This window comes from Budorcas taxicolor, chromosome X (assembly GCF_023091745.1).
Source record: "Budorcas taxicolor isolate Tak-1 chromosome X, Takin1.1, whole genome shotgun sequence".
Taxonomy (NCBI): domain Eukaryota; kingdom Metazoa; phylum Chordata; class Mammalia; order Artiodactyla; family Bovidae; genus Budorcas; species Budorcas taxicolor.
Genome location: NC_068935.1, coordinates 126131518 through 126151043, shown reverse-complemented (window position 1 = coordinate 126151043; position 19526 = coordinate 126131518). Strand labels below are relative to the sequence as shown.

General features: G+C 39.9%; 1 protein-coding gene across 1 annotated transcript in view; it reads left to right on the top strand.

The window, feature by feature from the left end:
* The window catches only part of CDKL5 (cyclin dependent kinase like 5), a 107563-nt gene that overhangs the window by 74278 nt on the left and 13759 nt on the right, over window positions 1-19526 (top strand). The window contains exons 10-14 of the mRNA XM_052663614.1: window positions 2578-2729; window positions 8362-9328; window positions 14857-14958; window positions 15261-15366; window positions 18043-18166. Of these exons, the coding sequence (XP_052519574.1) occupies window positions 2578-2729; window positions 8362-9328; window positions 14857-14958; window positions 15261-15366; window positions 18043-18166 (1451 nt within the window). The remainder of the gene's footprint in view (window positions 1-2577; window positions 2730-8361; window positions 9329-14856; window positions 14959-15260; window positions 15367-18042; window positions 18167-19526) is intronic.

The window sequence follows — 19526 nt, the reverse complement described above, 5'->3', positions numbered from 1 at the left end:
TGTAGTATGTAGTGTAGTGGTGAATAGTGGAGGACTGTGTCCTGTGAAGAGGCGTGCAATTCATTTAAAATCACAACAGTATCTGGTATTAAAACATTCTGTCTAGACAGGACTATGAGATACCTAAATTAGATTGCTAAAATGGACAGAATAATAACAATCTAAATATAAATAATAAGGAAATCATTAAAAAATTTTTCCTCATTTTAGCTATTCAGGCGTAATGTTTTGTTTTGTTTTCTTAGCTTCATTGGGTCTTAGTTGCAGCGTGTAGGATCTAATTCCCTGACTAGGAATCGAACCCAGCCCCCTGAATTAGGAATGTGTAGTCTCACCCAGTGGACCACCAGGGAAGTCCTCAGGCATCATGTTTTAAAAACAAATCTTAAAATGAATGTTGAAAGAAAAAAGATTCTAACTTTTTTTGCGTATTCAAGGCCTCCCATAAGATTATTTTATCAGTGAACATAATTCTGCTCTTAGGTGATTTCTCTCTCGCTGGCTCTTCATTTGACAACTGCAAGATCACTGCTGCTACCATGCCAGAATGTTCCTCCTCCAGCTGGTGTCCCTGTCCAGAAGGTCTCCGTGCTCTGGACTGCTGAAAATGTTCTCACAATTTTTTATTCAAGCTTTTCTACCCAAGTAGATGGTTAGCCCCTTCAGTAAGAACTGCTTTTTCACATTTCTCCGGCTTTCAGTGCAGCCAGTGTTATTTGATAGTAGCAGACCTTCAAAAGATACTTGTTAATGGATCAATTTTATTTTATGTCAATTCAGTCAACTGTCAGAAACATAGGAGTTTACACTGCACAGAGCCTTTAAAGGCATACTTAGCACAGTTGGAAGTTGCTGTGCAGCACTCTCAGAACTTTGCTCTGCTTTAAAACTGTGTTAATCTGTGTTCCATGGAACACTGTGTAAATAGGTGTGGGGGCAGAGGTGAGGGAGGGGACATAGCCTTTGGAAAAGGCCACATAGGATATAACCTTTCTTAGAGATTCACAATGTTCATTAACTTATAAAGGCTTTCAGAAATCTCACAGTAAAGAAGTATTTCCCGAATTTAATTAAATACTAAATAAATACATTTAAAAAAATGCTACAGCACTTGTGTTGTTCTGAACACAGATTGAGAGATGCTATTAAAAAAAAATCCTCAGGCTCTTTAAGATTAATTAGGCATAAATTATTTCTTAAATCAGTTGGATTATGTCAATCTGTTCTTACACACAGTCAATATTTATTTATCAGGGCTTTAATTATTTGGTAACTTAAAATGTAAATAGAGTAAAATAGAACTGAAATATAATTTCATGTTTTCTGCCTTTTGTCTCTTCTAGTCAAAAATAACTGAACTTCTTTTGTTAAATCATTACCAAATGTAATTACCCAGTGTCAAATGTGGTACCTGGTAAATACTAACACAGATAAAAATATGACAGTAATCTGAACTGTCATGCATTTACATCAGTTTGAAGGTTGAACAGTTGAATTGTCATTCACTTAATATACTTACCATTGGGACTTCCCTGGCAGCCCACTGCCAATATTCACCTTCCAATACAGAGGTTGTGGGTTTGATATCTGGGAACTTGTCCTATGCAAGGGATAATGGATGTATGCAATGATTTCAGGTGTACATCAAAGCATTAATTATAATAGTGCAAAGTGCAGCCATCTAGACATCCAACAATAAATCATTAAATAAATCATACCACAAACTTCCATGTAGTCATTTAAAACATGTAAAGTTCTTTGTTGCATCATTGTTCATGATAATAAAAGAAGGAAAACAATGCTACTTAGGGTAGCATTACCTGTAGGTAATCGATAGACCTAAGATAGTATATAGAATTACTGATATGGAATGATCTCTTTAAGATCTACTGTTGAGTGGAAAGAAGATTCAAGTGCAGACTATTGTGTGTATGTGTGTTTGAATAGAATAAAAAGAGCAGATAGAGATATGCACAAAGTACCTGTGGAAGGATTCACAGGACGCATGTACAATGGGCTGCCTCCTCCAGAGAGGAGGACAAGAGAAAAACAAAAAGTGTATATTTTTTGATATGAATGTGTGCTTATTTAAAAATATATTTTAGGGAATGCCCTGACAATCCAGTGGTTAAGACTCCGCACTTTCACTACCAAGGGCTTGGGTTTGATCCCTAGTCAGGGAACTAAGATTCCACAAGCTGCGTGGTACAGCCAAAAGTAAAATTTAAGAATACATTTTAAATATTTAAATTATGTTGTAAAAATGTTCTTAATTAGGAAGTGAAAAGTACAGTATACAAAGCTTGTGTGTAATATAAGCCAGATTTTGTAAAAGAAAAAAATATATACATGATATTTTTTAAAGGTCTGGAAGGGCATATTCCCAGAGGACAGCAATGGTAAGATTATGAGTGATTTAGACAGTCCTTAAAAAAAAATTTTTTTAGACTAAACTGTGTTTACTAGATATTCTGCAATGACCATGCATTTCTTCTATAGGGAAAAGAAACGTGGTTTTTATTACAATTTAAATTTGACTTTGTGATGTTCTTTCCAATCCTAACTTTATTTCCTAAGAATTTACTGAAGTTGGACCCAGCTGACAGATACTTGACAGAACAGTGTTTGAATCACCCTACATTCCAAACCCAGAGGCTTTTGGATCGCTCCCCTTCAAGGTCAGCAAAAAGAAAACCTTACCATGTGGAAAGCAGCACTTTGTCTAATAGGTAAATATTCCCTTTTAAGGAAATACAGATGCAGTATTGGTCTTAAAAGTAGGTGGAGGAGGTGGCTGCTCAAATGATGCAATTAGAGAAAAGAAGGAAACCCCTCCTTATTCAAAAATATCTTCCTTATGCTTATTGCATGATTCAGAACCACAATTAAAAAGTTGTGTGGGTCTTAAAGACCTTATCTTTTACAAGATTTTCCCCGGGGAAACCTATGCATTCCCTGGGAAAGGTAGCATGATTTAGCAACAAAGGGAAGTTTCTAGCCTCATGAGCTCGAAGATCCTGTGTGCATGGGACAAGGGTGATCCACAGAGGAAGAAGGATGGGTGAGGGCAAAGGGATCCCTGAAGGGAGAGGAGGATGCCAAACACAGGACGATGGGAAGGCACCTAGGACATCCTTTGTAACAGAACTGAATAGTTCTGGCTTAATAGCAGGGGCTTGCGTTTTTGTTGCTCTTGTCTTTTAATCATTAAGTTGAGAAACTAGTTTTTCATAAGAATAAGAATATATAAATAGTAAAATCAGTTTGCTAGGTAGTGATTAAAATTGATGCTTTCTGATGTAATTTTCAGTATAATCTTTAAAAAGCCCTGTATTTCCTGCGGGGTAGGAGATTGGGGAGGGGGCTCAAGGAACTGGACCCTGCGATCAGGTTCTCTCTCCAAAAGCAACATTCCTTACTTCTTTGGCTGCATTTACAGGGGCAGTGTCCTTCCTGTTCCAGGAAGCTGGTCTTGTCATCTAGAATTGCTTAAATTTGGAAGATAGGAGATCGTTTCTCTTGTCTACTATTGGAGGAAATTGTTTCTCTTATCTACTATTGGAGAAATAGAAAACAATAATTCTTTCGCTTTCCTAATATAAGTTATTTTTTTTCCCCTTGTGCCCCCTTTCTCTCCACATAGAACAATTGTTCTTAACCAACTGGAATTTTGAAAGCTTAAGACCTGGTATTTTTTAGATCTGTGAGTACAGCTATAAATAAGCACTAACCATTTACCCTGTATTTTTTCTGCTTAACCACGACGGTGTGATTGTGTTTTATAGCTGTTTACTCTCTTTAAAATGACTGGTTTGGTTATTGTTTCCCTCACATCGTATAAACCATTCTTACCTGTTTTTTTTTTTTCAAGGAGGCCTAGGAGGAGATTCAAATTCTGTTTCACTAAGTTGGTGTTCACTTTGTTGTCCATTTCCATGAGATCAGTGCACTAAGGCAAGGGCCAGTATTCATCATATGGTTGCTCCTTTGAGTTCAAGAGCATCACATTTATGCCTTTGACTTACCTGAGGTCACTCCCAGTTCAGGTGCTTTTGTCTCCCTTCTACGTTGATTGTCACCTGTCTCTTCTAGTTTATATTTGCAAAGAATAAGGATCTCAGTGATAGTTCAGTAGACTGATGATGAAGATTTGTGCTATAGTGGTTGGCAGTGTAACCATACCATAAAAGGAGGCCTGTGTCTTCATCCTCTAATAACTCACTTGAGAGAGATACCCAGTGGGGTCCAAGGCTCTCCTTGGGAGCCCTCTTTAGGGATCTGTCAAGGAGGATGTGTGTGGTCATGAGGATGTGGTTCATGTGGTCTTTGAGGAGTCCTACCAAATCCCCTTTTGAAGCAGACAAGGATAGAAATTGTAAGTAAATAAAAATCTCTGGAAGAATTTGTTTTCAGGTCTTTACAATATATTGAATATATTAAAGAAAAAGTCCTAAATGATTTATCTAGGAAAGAAACCATTAGCTCAGTTTACATGTATCTGGAAATATTTCCACTCACCGCTTGTCCGTGGTCCACATATCCTCCATGGAAGCCCTTGTTGTAGACACTAATTCTTCATAGACCATGGCTCCGTCAGACTTCCTAGCACCCTTGTAGAGATGTTCAGGGCACCATGTCGTGTTGGATGCCCTGCCTTGTCCCTGAGACAGCAAGTATCCTCATACACATATCCTCACGCACCCTGTCTCTGTAGGAGAGGCAGTGGACTCTGCATTACCTAGTCCTTGCCTAAGTCTCCTTCAGACTCTTCTGAGGTTCTGCTCACCTTGGACATGGTGGGATGGTGCTTCATCCTGCCACGCACTGCCCTCTCACCAGTCCTGCTTTGCCAGTCTTCCCCATAAAAGTATAGTTTTGTATCTTTGATGTTTGCTTTGAAAAGTTATTTTAACTGGAGATTAGCCGTCTATCTATCCATCCTACCAACCATTAAGAAGGGTTAATATATAAAATCTCAAGTGGTTGGCGGTTTAACACGGATTCCTTCCAGTTGTGTGTCAGAGAGATCTATGGGATTTCCGTAATACTAGTTTTTTTTAATTGAAGGATAATTGGTTTCCAATGTTTTCTTGGTTTCTGCCATACATCAACATGAATCACCATAGGCATACATGTGTCCCCTCTCTTGAACCTGCCTCCCACCCGTCTATGTTGTTACAGAGCTCTGGTTTGAGTTCCCTGAGTCATACAGCAAATTTTTACTGGCTATCTATTTTATATGTGGTAGTGTATATGTTTCCATTCTGCACTCTCTGTTTGTCCCACCATCTCCTTTCCTCTTGTGCCCACAAGTCTGTTCTCTGTGTCTGCATCTCCATTGCTGCTCTGCAAATAGGTTCATCAGTGCCATCTTTCTAGATTCCGTATGTATGCATTAATATTCGATATTTTTTTTCTTTCTGACTTATTTCACTCTGTATAATAGGCTCTAGGTTCATCCACCTCATTAGAACTGACTCAAATGTGTTCCTTTTTATAGCTAATATTCCATTGTATATATGTACCACAGCTTCTTTATCCATTCATGTCTTGGTGAACATCTAGGTTGCTTCCATGTCCTAGCTATTGTAAATAGTGCTGCGGTGAACATTGAGGTATATGTGTCTTTTTCAGTTATGGTTTTCTAAGGGTATATGCCCAGTAGTGGGATTGTTGGGTCATATAGTAATTTTATTCCTAGCTTTTTAAGGAATCTCCATACGTCTTCCATAGTGGCTGTATCAATTTACATTCCCACCAACAGTGCAAGAGGATTCCCTTTTCTCCATATCCTCTTGAGCATTTATTGTTTGTTTGCAGATTTTTTGATGATGGCCATTCTGACTGGTGTGAGGCTATGCCTCAATGTAGCTTTGATTTGCATTTCTGTAATAATGAGCAATGTTGAGCATCTTTTCATGTGTTTATTGGCCATCTGTATGTCGTCTTTGGAGAGATGTCCATTTATGTGTTCTGCCCCCTTTTTGATTGGGTTGTTTGTTTTTCTGGTATTGAGTTGTGTGAGTTATGTACCGGTTTTTTTAAATTATGCTTTGGCAGAGCTCTGATTTGAAGACAATATGATGCCCTTTCTACATAGGAATTGTGTGTAGAGGTCAGTGGCTTCAGATTAATATCGAGACAGAAACTTTGAGAATAGCGGTTTAGGCTTTTTGTACTTTTTATGGGAAACCTAACTCTTTGACACAAGTTTCCACCTTAACTTTATAGCCTCCCTTTTCACATTAGAAATTGCATCTTAAGTTTCTATGAGTATATTCTTGCTAACATATGTAGGTTTGTGCTCCACACTGAGAGCAGTGTTTCCAAGAGTTTCAAAAGCTTTAACAGCTATCTTCACTGTTCTCTTATCTTTTTCTGGATATACTCTTTTGAGCTTTGGACATTTCACATCATCTGCATGTGTTATCTCTGTGATTACCCTCTCTAGTCCTGAAGGAGAAAAGGGAAAAAATAAGGTTGTGAGAGCCCAGGGAAACCAGGCAGGGTAGCCACCCCATGAGAGCTGTAATCTAGAGACACACCTTTGATCTGAGTCAGGGGGCCACTGCCAGGAAGGAGCAGGGGAGACAGCCCCCACACCCTTGCACTGCTAAGCCCAGCTGTGAGTTAGGTGGCCAGGGAGGCTGCGTGACACACTCTGAAGTGTTGGATTCCCCAGGCCCAGGATGGAGCAGAGAGGAATGGAGAATGGACTGGGGGTTGGGCACATGGAGAATAACCAGCATACTTAGATCTATTTATGGGTGAGACTCTGTATCATCATTTGAGTTTTTTAAGAAGTTGCTGAGATATTTTTAGTTTCCAAGATGTACATTGTTGTAAGTTTAAAACTTAACATGGGGACCGTCAACTCTGGATCTAGAGATAGACTCTGTTAACATCATTTACTAGAAAGTGAAACTTACCTTTCTTTGTATTTTCTCTCTGGACCTGGGGGTCTGCCATTTAGTTAGCTCAGATTTAAGTGATCTTATTTAATGCTACAATTTCTGTGACCCAACTGGGAGAGATTAGTATGTGCATTTTGGAGATGAGGCCTTCCAAACTATTACAGTTATGCCTGCCATCAGATACATTTTAACACTTCTCTGAAAGAGAGGAGGAGAGGATGAGGGCCTTTACCTTTGATGCCTGAGCAAGTGGATTCTTGTAGGGAAAATGGGAAGACACAGTTTGACAGATTACCACTGTAAAGGGGGGAAAAAATGTGACTTTTCCTCTAATAACTGTGCGATGAGAACAGAACTCTCCCAGATCAAACCATCTTTAGCAATAGCAATATTTGCAGCAAAATTTTTGGAATGAATAGTAAAAATTGTTTTTTATTTAAAAAAATAATGAAATTGCTATTCATTTAAAAGCATTCTCACCTATCTCAAACCGTAATTTGGTCCTTTAAATAGTTACAGTAGATCACACTGATCTTACTGTGATATCAGCTTCAGCTTTCAAAGAGAGGACAGGGTTTTCCTCAAGATTTATATTTTGTATTTTAAACCAAGCAGGACGTGAAGCTTTCAGTCCTAAAGAAGACCTCAGCCCATTTGAAATAATGAAGTGTGAAATGGAGAAGAGAATAAATGGTGTCTTTTGGAGAGAAATTACGTGTTTAGGTCCCTGTGATCCAGTTAGAGACACGCTCCTAGTCAGTGTACAGGAGGTATCTGACACACCCCAAGTATTGCCACTTCTCTAAAACATGAATGTTGATCGTGATATTTTCCAGCAAACCGCACCAGGCAGTTCCCACTTCTTTTTAGAGTATTATTTTCTTTTTTTGTGTACCTTGCTAGAATTCACATTCATTGATTATACAGGCTAAAGACAAAAGAGACATAGGTGCTTGTGTCTCTATGCTGTATGAATCTCTGAGGTAGGCCATGAGTTTTACAAATAAAAATGAAGTTCAAGGAACACAGTGATCTGCAAGTCTAAATGTCTCCTTCTGATGTCCATGCAGACAGAGTTATAAAGAATTTACGTATAGCTCAGCTCTCTTGTTCTTTGCAGGCTTTCTATAGCACACACTCATGTGAGCCCCAATATAGCAAAAGGATCTTTTCCCAGATGATCAGTTAGAAGCCATGTTGGCAGCAAGTTAGCTGAGCATTTAAGAATGCCGAAGCACTTCATTAGGACCAGTGCTTTGTGGCAGAGTGACTTGATCTAAGCAACTTATTCTTAATGATAGATTACATGTGATTTATAGTCACATGTTTGAGAGAGAGAATGTTTTTAGTCTTTGTGGTGTTTTAGGTGTTCTTTCTTGTTTTGGTAATACTTTTTGTCTGTCTGCTCTTAAGGGAAACTGATATGCTTCTTTCGTTTCTGACACAGAAACCAAGCCAGCAAAAGTGCGGCTTTGCAGTCTCACCACAGATCTAACAGCAAAGATATCCAGAACCTAGGTGTGGGTCTGCCCCGGGCTGATGAAGGGCTTCCTGCCAATGAAAGCTTCCTGAATGGAAACCTTGCTGGAGCTACTCTTAGTCCCATGCACACCAAAACCTACCAAGCCGGCAGCCAGCCTGGGTCTACCAGCAAAGATCTGACCAACAACAACATTCCACACCTTCTCAGCCCGAAAGAAGCCAAGTCAAAGACAGAGTTTGATTTTAATATTGACTCAAAGCCTTCAGATGGCCCAGGCACAAAGTACCTCAAGTCAAGCAGCAGATCTCAGCAGAACCGGCACTCTTTTATGGAAAGTTCTCAGAGCAAAGCTGGAACGCTGCAGCCTGGTGAAAAGCAGAGTCGGCACAGCTACATTGACACCATTCCCCAGTCCTCTCGGAGTCCTTCCTATAGGACCAAGGCCAAAAGCCATGGGGCGTTGAGTGACTCCAAGTCTGTGAGCAACCTTTCTGAAGCCCGGGCCCAGATTGCAGAGTCCAATACCAGTAGGTACTTCCCATCCAGCTGCTTGGACTTGAACTCTCCCACCAGCCCAACCCCTACCAGGCACGGTGACACAAGAACTTTGCTCAGCCCCTCGGGGAGAAATAACCGAAGTGAAGGCACTCTTGACTCACGCCGAACCACAACCAGGCATTCTAAGACGATGGAGGAGTTGAAGCTGCCTGAACACATGGACAGCAGCCATTCCCATTCGCTGTCGGCACCTCATGAATCCTTTTCGTATGGGCTGGGCTACACCAGCCCCTTCTCCTCCCAGCAGCGTCCACATAGGCATTCCATGTACGTGACCCGGGACAAAGTGAGAGCCAAGGGCTTGGACGGAAGCTTGAGTGTAGGGCAAGGGATGGCGGCCAGAGCCAACAGCCTGCAGCTCTTATCACCTCAGGTACGACTTAGGGCCTTGACCAGATGTGTCGGCTCCTTAGGGGAAGGTGGTTCGGGGATGTGATGGGGTCAGTATGCAGTTGTGCTTTAAGGAAGCAATATTTGAAAGACTAATCTTTTAAAACAATTTTTTTTAGTTATTTAAGCTAGTTGTTGAGTACTCAAGGAAACTCAGAAAGCTTGTTTTTCAAAATCTGTTTCCTTTCTTAAATGTTCCTTTCTGGCATATTTTGTTTAGAGAACCTCTTGTTTTCATTTGTTTATTATTTCATTTATTTTTATTGAAGTATAGTTGAGTTACATTGTTCTGTTAATTACTACTGTACAGCTAAATGACTCACTTATACATATATATGTATGCATCCATTCTTTTTCATATTCTTTTCCATGATGGTCTATCACAAGATATTGAATATACTTCACTATAGTATACAGTAGGACCTTATTGTTTATCCATCCTGTATATACCAGTTTGCATCTGATAATCCCAAACTCCTAGTGCAAGCCTCTGCCACCTCCCTCCCCCTTGACAAGCACCGGTCTGTTCTCTGTGTCCCTGATTCTGTTGATGCTTCATAGGTAGGTTCAGTTGTGTCATATTTTAGATTCCACATATAAGTGATATCAGATGATATTTGTCTTTTTCTTTCTGACTTAATTTACTTAGTATGATCATATCTAGGTTCATCCATGTTGCTGCAAATGGCATTGTTTCATTCTTTTTTGGGGGCTGAGTAACATTCCATTCTGTATACATCTTCTTTATCCATTCCTCTGTTGATGGACATTTAGGTTGCTTCCATGTCTTGGCTATTGTAAACAGTGCTGCAATGAACATAAGAATGCACCTAGCCTTTTGAATTATAGTTTTGTCCGGATATATGTCTAGGAGTTGGATTGATGGATCATATTGTTACTCTAGTTTTCTGAAGAATCTCTATACTGTTTCCACAGTGGCTACACCAAGTTACATTCCCAGCACTGTAGGGGGTTCCCTTTTCTCCACACTCTCCCCAGTATTTGTTATTTGTAGACTTGTTATTGATGACCATTCTGACCAGCACAAGGTGATACTACCTTGTAGTTCTGATTTTCATTAGAGAATCCTATTTTAATTTTTACAGAATTCATCAGCTATCTGGCTAATTTTCTCAAAATTCAGTGTAACTTCATGGAGATTTTCTCTAATCTCTGCAAACCACATTTACTTAAATCAAACCCTTTTGCTAATACCTTACTCAATATCTAAACTGAATTGAAAAGTTTTAAATTTATCCAGAACTATAGGTAAATATAACTCTAGGCCAAGATAAATGTTAATTTTCAGTCTTTCTAGATTGTTATTACATCTCAATGTTTTTAGCATAATGCTTCTTCCATCTTACTGATCTTCAGACTCCAGAATTGACCTGTTTAAAAGAAGTAACATTCTTGTAATTTATTTATTTATTTTAATTGGAGGCTAACTACTTTACAGTATTGTAGTGGGTTTTGCCATACATTGACATGAATCAGCCTTGAGTATACATGTGTTCCCCATCCTGAAACCCCTCCCATCTCCCTCCCCATCCCATCCCCCAGGGTCATCCCAGTGCACCAGCCCTGAGCACCCTGTCTCATGCATCGAACCTGGACTGGCGATCTGTTTCACATATGATAATATACATGTTTCAGTGCTATTCTCTCAAATCATCCCACCCTTGCCTTCTCCCACAGAGTCCAAAAGACTGTTCTTTACATCTGTGTCTCTTTTGCTGTCTCATATACAGGGTTATTGTTACCATCTTTCTAAATTCCATATATATGCGTTAGTATACTGTATTGGTGTTTTTCTTTCTGGCTTACTTCACTCTGTATAATAGGCTCCAGTTTCATCCACCTCATTAGGACTGATTCAAATGTATTCATTTTAATGGCTGAGTAATACTCCATTGTGTATATGTACCACAGCTTTCTTATCCATTCGTCTGCCGATGGACATCTAGGTTGCTTCCATGTCCTGGCTATTATAAACAGTGCTGCAATGAACATTGGGGTACACGTGTCTCTTTCAATTCTGGTTTCCTCGGTGTGTATGCCCAGCAGTGGGACTGCTGGGTTATATGGCAGTTCTATTTCCAGTTTTTTAAGGCATGTCCACACTGTTCTCCATCGTGGTTGTACTATTTTGCATTCCCACCAACAGTGTAAGAGGGTTCCTTTTTCTCTGTACCCTCTCCAGCATTTATTGTTTGTAGACTTTTTGATAGCAGCCATTCTGACCAGCGTGAGATGGTACCTCATTGTGGTTTTGATTTGCATTTCTCTGATAATGAGTGATGTTGAGCATCTTTTCATAGAACACATATTTTTAAAATTATATTTTTGTGACATAAAATATTCACCTGCATCAAAGACATGCAGTTGGAGAAAAAACAGTGTTAGAAGAAGAAAAGAGTGTTATGTAGGAAAAGTACCCCCTTTTTAGAAGATACAAAAATAGGCTTATCAGTGTGTATCAAAGCTCCAGAAAATACAAATGGCCTCTGCAGTGGGAAGCCTAGCAAGATGGGTGCTGGGGAGAGGGAGATTGTCAATAACTATGCAGTTGGTTTAGCAAAATAGCTAAAAGCTTGGACTAGAAAGCCAGGCAGACCTGGATTTGTATCTGAGTTCTGCAGTGTGCTTTAAACTCTAAATTTGGGGATTTATCTGTGCCTTGATTCCTCATCTGAGTATTGTTGTGAGCATTAAACATGGTGTATAAAGCACTGTGTACCCTATGCTGGGCACAAAGTAAAGGTTTTAGTTTGTTGCTGCCGCTTCTGGGATGATGGGGGGCTGTTCTTGAGACACTGAATACCTTCTGTATGCTGGGTATTCTTGGCAACTTAAAAGAGTCTGAGGCAAGGTTCTTGCTCTTGAGAAATATATCTTCTCTTAGGGAAGATTAAATTATACATGATAACAGTGAAATAATTACGAACCAGATTTCTGTGGCACTGGCTATAAAAAGTACTTGAGGATGGGGAGAAATCATTGTTAGCAGGAGCAATCAGAAATGGCTTTTGGAGCAACTGGAGGTCTTGTTGAAGCTCAGATGTGGAGACAGGTTTTTTGGTTGAAGGATGAAGATGTATTTAGGCCTTTACTGAGCTAGGCACCATGATAGGCTCTAACTAGAAAGATCAAGATGTGGTCCCTGTCCTCTTAGAATGTATGGGCTCGGGTGGAGATGACACTTGCCAACACATAGGTGGGGACAGTGCTGTGAGACTGCATGCCTGTGCTGTGCCAGAGCTGTGCGCAATGCAGGGACAGAGGAGGGTGGCACAGTCCCCGCAGGGGGACTGAGGCAGGCCCCCAGGGGACAGGGGTGGAATCTGAGTAGCAACTTTGAAGATGTTGGGAGCTTCACCAGGGGAAGAAAGTAGAGTGGGCATGAGGAAAGAGGCTCAAGGGAGGGCCAAAAAGACTATCTGGAAGAGAAGGGGAGGGTACTTGAGACATTAAGTATTAAGTAGAATGGTGGGATTGCAACTTGTGCCACGTGTGTAGAGTGGGAAAATGCAAGATTTAGACCCAAGCGTGAGGTGAGAATATGTTATCTAAGTCAGTGCCAGTGGAAAGACAGAGAAAGAATGAGTCTTACAGGCTCCTCAGAAGTAGAACCGGGACTTGTGAATGGAAGGATTGAATATAGGAAAAAGGAAGCCTTCAAGGTTTCTCTCGTAGGAGCTGCTTTTCAGAGTAGAAGAGAGTACTTGAAGTCAGCTAATTCAACCCCTCCATTGCATGGATGAGCATGCTGAGGCTCTGAGAGGTTGGATGGGTTGCCTAAGTTTACCCAACTAGTTCAGAGTGGAGCTGGAATGTTGAGGGAATGTCCAGGTCTCTAGGCCAGAGCTTTTCACACTGTGTCATGCTGACATGTGGAGGTTGGGGTGTGACCCTGGCCCTTATGCAGAGATGTTCTCCATGAGGTTGGAAGATGCTCTGGGGCCCCAGTGAGAGGAGACAGGAGATGTCATGATTGGAGTCAGAGCAGTGGTCGGAGGAGCCTCTCTAGAGAGAAGGGATCTCTAGCAGTCTGGCAGCCCCACATGGATTTACATGGAGGTCAAAAACAGTAAAGTATGTTAGCTTTAAGCACAGTGTAAATAGAGAAGTAAGAAACATAAAAAACTGTACCTTGGAGAAAGGACAAATGGACTGGCTCTCTGACTGCTAGAGAAAAGGCTTCATGACCCTGGTAGAAATAAGCTCATTATGAAACAGTAACTGTAGGCTAAAAACAGATCCAACCGTTACTGAATTTTAAGTCCAATTCGGGAGGTGCAGTGCTGAACTGCAAGAAAGTACAAGTTTAAAGGCACAAAGATGGCAGACGGCTTGACAAGTAATTGAAGCCAGGAATAATGGGAATCACTCTCCTGAAAAGTACTGTCACCTTTAAGAGCAAGGGCACTGGACTGGCTCTGTCAACTTAGAGTTTAGGTTAGGTGTAAATCATTTATTTTCTAAGATACTTTTCTAGAGGCTTTTGTAAACAATGCTGGTGATAAAATTCAAATGAGATCTTGTCACAAAGTAGAAAGAAGAGAGGCTACATTGAATGATTTCCTGCCCGGAGTCCTTTCGTAGTACATTTGGGGAGTGAGGGGGAGAAAGAATCATATTTTAAATTTTAAATAAACTGTTTTGACACATTGTGTAAGGCTCAAGATAATACTCTTTCTGTGCATGATATAAAGATACACAATGCAGCTAACTCCTCTGAATGGCTTGGTAATTTTATTCCATAATTCTTTCTTTCTGAAGGTAGAAAATGCTACTTTTCCCCTCAATGAACACTGCTATGGATCAAGGCTGCTCTTAGCTTGTGATTCACTTCCTTGACAGAAAGAGGAAGTGTCTCTGGAGATGAGTGCTTGTCGTGATTGTTAAGAAAATACATGAAGTATAAGTACTGTTATCATAGAGGAGATTAAGTACATACACTACAATAGTTAGAGGATTTTTAAGACAGAAATTATTGAGGGTGCTGATTCAATTCCTTGATCTACCCAAAGAACGTTTGTTTTCATCTGAATCTGCCATACATGTCCTTCATGAAAAATATTTTTGCATCTGTAGTTCTTTTTGGAGAACTCGGCCTAAAATCTGCTAGAGGTATTTTGGATTAACTAATAGAACCTCTGGTTCTCTTCTAATTGAGTGCTGCTGAGAACCATGGCTTTCTAGATATTAGGAGGATGATTTTCTTTGTTTTTAATAATTAATTGAACTATTTTCAGAGTAATTCATTCCCTGCTTACATTAACTTTAATGAGAATTTCACTTTCCATCTGTCTGACATTTGTTTGACATATTTTACATTCATCAGATGATTCACTCTTTTATGGGACAATTTGTGTTTTAGCCAACTCACATTTTTTATTTTAGCCAGTTAAGGTACTGGTTATACCAGATAAAACCCATGGAAATTTAGGTGATTTTCATCCCTAGGAACAGGACAGTCTCAAAAATCCTTTTAACTTTGACTTTCAGCCTGGAGAGCAACTCCCTCCAGAGATGACTGTGGCACGATCTTCTGTTAAGGAGTCCTCCAGAGAAGGCACCTCTTCATTCCATGCGCGGCAGAAGTCTGAGGTATGAATTTTCTAGAGTGGCTACCATTCCTGATAGAATGTGTCTATAAAGATTGGTCATTCAGAGTCATTACAGTCTGTCTTATAAGATTTATCCATATGTAGTCTCCCACAAATAATTTGAACTGGCTTACAAAGTAAGCAGTCTTCCTCATGCCATAATTCTGAGTTTTGTCTTAAATAGATCCCAGAGTAAAATATAGATCAGTTAGGTACTGCTCTGAGTACACAGGCTGCATCATCATCACTCTGCTGTTTACCTTTTTCTTTTTTTTTTTTGCTGCTGTTTACCTTTTGTCTCAGGGTGGAGCGTATCATGACCCCCACTCTGATGATGGCGCCGCCCCCAAGGAAAATAGACACCTGTATAATGATCCTGTTCCAAGAAGAGTTGGCAGCTTCTACCGAGGTAAACCCAGCTCCTAGCACCCATCCGGGTCCTCTCTTCTCTCCCCCTCACTACATCTCCAGCCCACACACCCCCCTAACATTCCACTGCCCTGACTTCCGGTCAGTGGCATTCTTACCTGCACTGCTGCCTTCCGCCACGTCTTCCTGCCCTGGGTCCCACTGTCTTAGTTCAGACCCTTGTGGCTTCTGACTTGATTTCTTTGAATAGCCTCCCAGCAGCTCTCCCTATCTGTAAAGTCACCATCAAAATGGTCCCTGGAATGATCCTTATGAAGCTGTGTTCTAACCACACCACTCATTCGATCAAGTCATAGAATATTTATCGATGTCACTTGTGTGCCTGAGACTTTTAATTTAGAACATCAGTGAGCAACACAGCCAAAGATCTCCACCCTCACAGAGCTCACATTCTCATGAGGAGAGAACAATGCTAAATGTAATAATTACATAGAGCCGTAAAAGATAGTAAATGCTACAGGGAAAAAAAATACAACAGGGCAATCCATCGCCCCCAGCCCCAGTCCTCTCTCCCTCTCATCTGCTAAGAATCTTCTGGTGGCTTCCCATTGGCAACAGGACAAAATGTTCGTTCCCTCAGATAGCATTTTAGATTTTCTGTGCCTGGCCCTTGCTATTCTTTCCAGCTCTTCCCCTGCCGCTCACACAGATCATGCCCTCCTCTGACCTGAATGCATTACTCCAAATGCTCAGACAGCTTGTTTCTGTCCCTTTTGAGAGTCGGCTTTGATTTCCTCTGCAGTGTGATGGCTTCCCTGCCCACCTAGACAAAATGAAGTGTTTCCTTCTTTGTTCTGCTCATGGTCCTTTGTTTCTAACATAACACACACCACGTGGTATGGCTTCTTTGCATTTCTCTCACAAGGTTACAAGGCCCTTTACCTTTTCCTCTTTTACCCTCATTGACTAGGACACTGCCTGGCAGTTTCAGAAATATTTGTTGAATGAATAACAGAAACTCTTCAAGTGTGCTTGTATGACCTTAAAATTGTGTTTTGATGTTTAACAGACAATTGTAACAAATGTTTCAGGGGCTGAATGGATTTAGGAGGGACTGACAGAGAAAGACATCCCCTTTAAGGAGCTATGTAGTAATAGAGTGGGGCCCCCCCAGGCAGCCCCAGCCCCTAGTGGGGAGACAGACAGCAAGCCCACCAGGGCACAGGTAAAGTCCTGGGTCCGCGAGGCCTAACTTCTCATAATTCTGTTCATTTGGGAGGATAGCTGGAAAGGCGGAAATTGGTAGGCAACATGGACAATGGCTTGGTCATTTTAACTAGGAATCTGAGCTAAATAAATGCATGGAAGTCTTATTCAGGACCTAAATATATATTGACTGATTAGGCTACTCTGTTCCCTCCTAGCCCCACGCTGGAGAAGAGCATAAGACATTCGATACCTTTTGATGCATTTATTATTTTTCTGATGTCACGGTTACTTTAGAATCTTATGGGACTAAAATTTTAATTCAGATTAAAGGTAATTAAAACAAAAGTATTATAGTGTACAAATAAACAAAAGTATTTTCTTCTCTCCCTGGAAGTTTTACTTCCAAAATGGATCACACACATGTTAATTCTATAGATGTCTAGAGAGTATATGTTAATATTAAGATGTTAACTAAGTTTTTAATTAATTAGTCCCTGACCTCAAGGAACACAGATTTATTTTGATTGCCAATTGATTACTATCAGCAAAGCTCCTTCTAATTGACTTCAGAGTTTGGCAGGTAGAACATTTTTATTTTAGAAAGTCCAGAAATAGAAGTGAAAGATTTAACTAGGTGAAACATTTGGAGACATCTCTCATTTCAGTGATACCACTAAATCTAACTGGATGATGATCTAGTGGTATCATTGAAATGACAGATGTTTTTAGAATATTTCCCATTTTCGTTCCTGTTAGCCAAGAGTCAAGTGAAATGGTGTCATTTGTCTTTACATACAGCCTGTGTATTCCTTTTGTGATGAAATTTGTAATATATTTTGATTTATGACCAAGCTTAGAAATTGACAGAAAAAGATGATTACCCCCCACCAAAGAAAAACAGAAAAGTATCTACTCACAAACATCACGGTTTGTCTTTTTGTTTATTCCTGGATTGAATACTTAGAGAAAAATAGTATTTTTGTGCAAATAACCACATTTCTTTGGAATTGAGTTTAAAAAATATATAAAATTGATATGTCACCTTCCAAGTGGCAAGTCTTAAACTGTAGTTGGTATATTCCAGCACATATAATGTTAAGAATCACTTCAGACTAAAAATAGATTCTACATAGTTGGGTCTATGATGTAAGAAAGCCTCAACTTAAGTGAATGTCAAATGGAGAGGTGGGGATCATATTCATACTTTGAAATCTCCTATGATGTTTTCCAGTTTATCAGCTGTTACATTAATTTATGTCTTGAATATATTGCCTGAGTTAACTGACCCTTGCGAGTTACTGTCATAAGCGATTGGGGGAGGGGGGAGGGAGAGAATGTTCCCTGGAATGCCTCCATCCTCAGAAAACACAAAAGTTTTATGAAGGGAAAGTGAGGATATTGACTTACCTTTTTATTATTTTGTTTGTGTGAGAGAAATGCAATAGAACAATATGAGAAGTGCTTTAATCAAAAGAGTACATCAGTGGCTTACCTTTTCTTTATTCAGTGCCATCTCCACGTCCAGACAATTCTTTCCATGAAAATAATGTGTCAACCAGAGTTTCTTCCCTACCATCAGAAAGCAGTTCTGGAACTAACCACTCAAAAAGACAGCCAACATTCGATCCATGGTGGGTATTTTAGCTTGTTTTTACTCTTCTTTTTTCTAACTGTGGATTTGAGATTTCACAGCAGTTTAACAGTTTAGCATTCTTTCTCCTACTAGGCCTTTCTTTCTCGAGAGAGATTGTTTCATAAGGGAAATGTGATTTGTCATTATTTGTAATGGTTTCTTTCAAAATGTTCAGCATTTATGTTAAATATCATGTAAAAGAAAGAAAATACCCTGGGTCCGTACATACCTCATAAGTCTTCCATCGTCTTCTGACATGATTGACATCCTTTGCCGTCTTCTCCGCTTGTTCCTGTTGAATCATGTAGGAGACAATTTGCTTAGCCCTTGGTGTGCAGTGTCTCACTCAGTTCTCACAATCAGCCTTTGAAGTAGGGTAGCCTTTCCTCTCCAGATGAGAAAACTGCAGCTTAGAAAAGGTAAGGAGCCTGCCTGGTGCTGGACAGCAAGTACCAGGGAGGAGACGGGATCTAGACCCAGATGGGTTCTGACTCTAAAGCTCATGTCTTTTACTTCTGTACTACCTGACTTTCATTCAGGGTGAAAAGAGAGATAATGGAACAACCGTTTGTGGTACCACAAAAATATACTGGTAGTCAGAGGGCAAAATGATGTGCCAATTTTGCATATCTTTTAATCTTTGTGTCATGTGTAATAAAAATTTAAGGAGAGAATTATAACACACATCAAGTCTCATTAGCATATTTTGTGTGGGGGGTAAGGACTGTATTTTTAATAATGTAGACTTCATAGTCTCAGCTGCCCAGAAAGACTTCCCAGAATCTAGATGTGAGGGGCGTTTATATATTTTTCATAGGGCTATTAAGTTCTCCACCAAGAGAATAAAATGGTGCCTCACTGTAATGCACTGAATTGAGAATGAGACCAATCTGTCAGATTCTGTCTCTGCTGTTTATTGCCAGAATTCATACAGTTTGGACCCTGTTGGCAGGGTAATATCAAGGTTTCAGTGTTACCATGCCCTATAGGGAAAATAACTTATTTTTACAATAATAAAAATTATTTTCTTAAAGTTATAAATACTTTTTCTTTTATAAGCACATTTTATATTTATCACCTTATTTATAGAATGAGAGTTTTAACATTAGTGACTCAGAGGTTAGACTCTGGAACTGAGATATCTTGACTAGTGTTACCTTTTGGCCATGTGAGCTTAAGCTCTCTGTCCCTCAGTTTCCTTGTCTATAAAATAGGCTAAGAATAGCACTTCCCTCATACAGTATATATGATCATTAAATGAAGTAAAACATCAAGAGCATCTAGAGCAGTGCCTGGCACCGTTGTGACTTGTTAACGTTAACAGCAGCAATTTTTACCATTAATGTTCTCTAACTTCA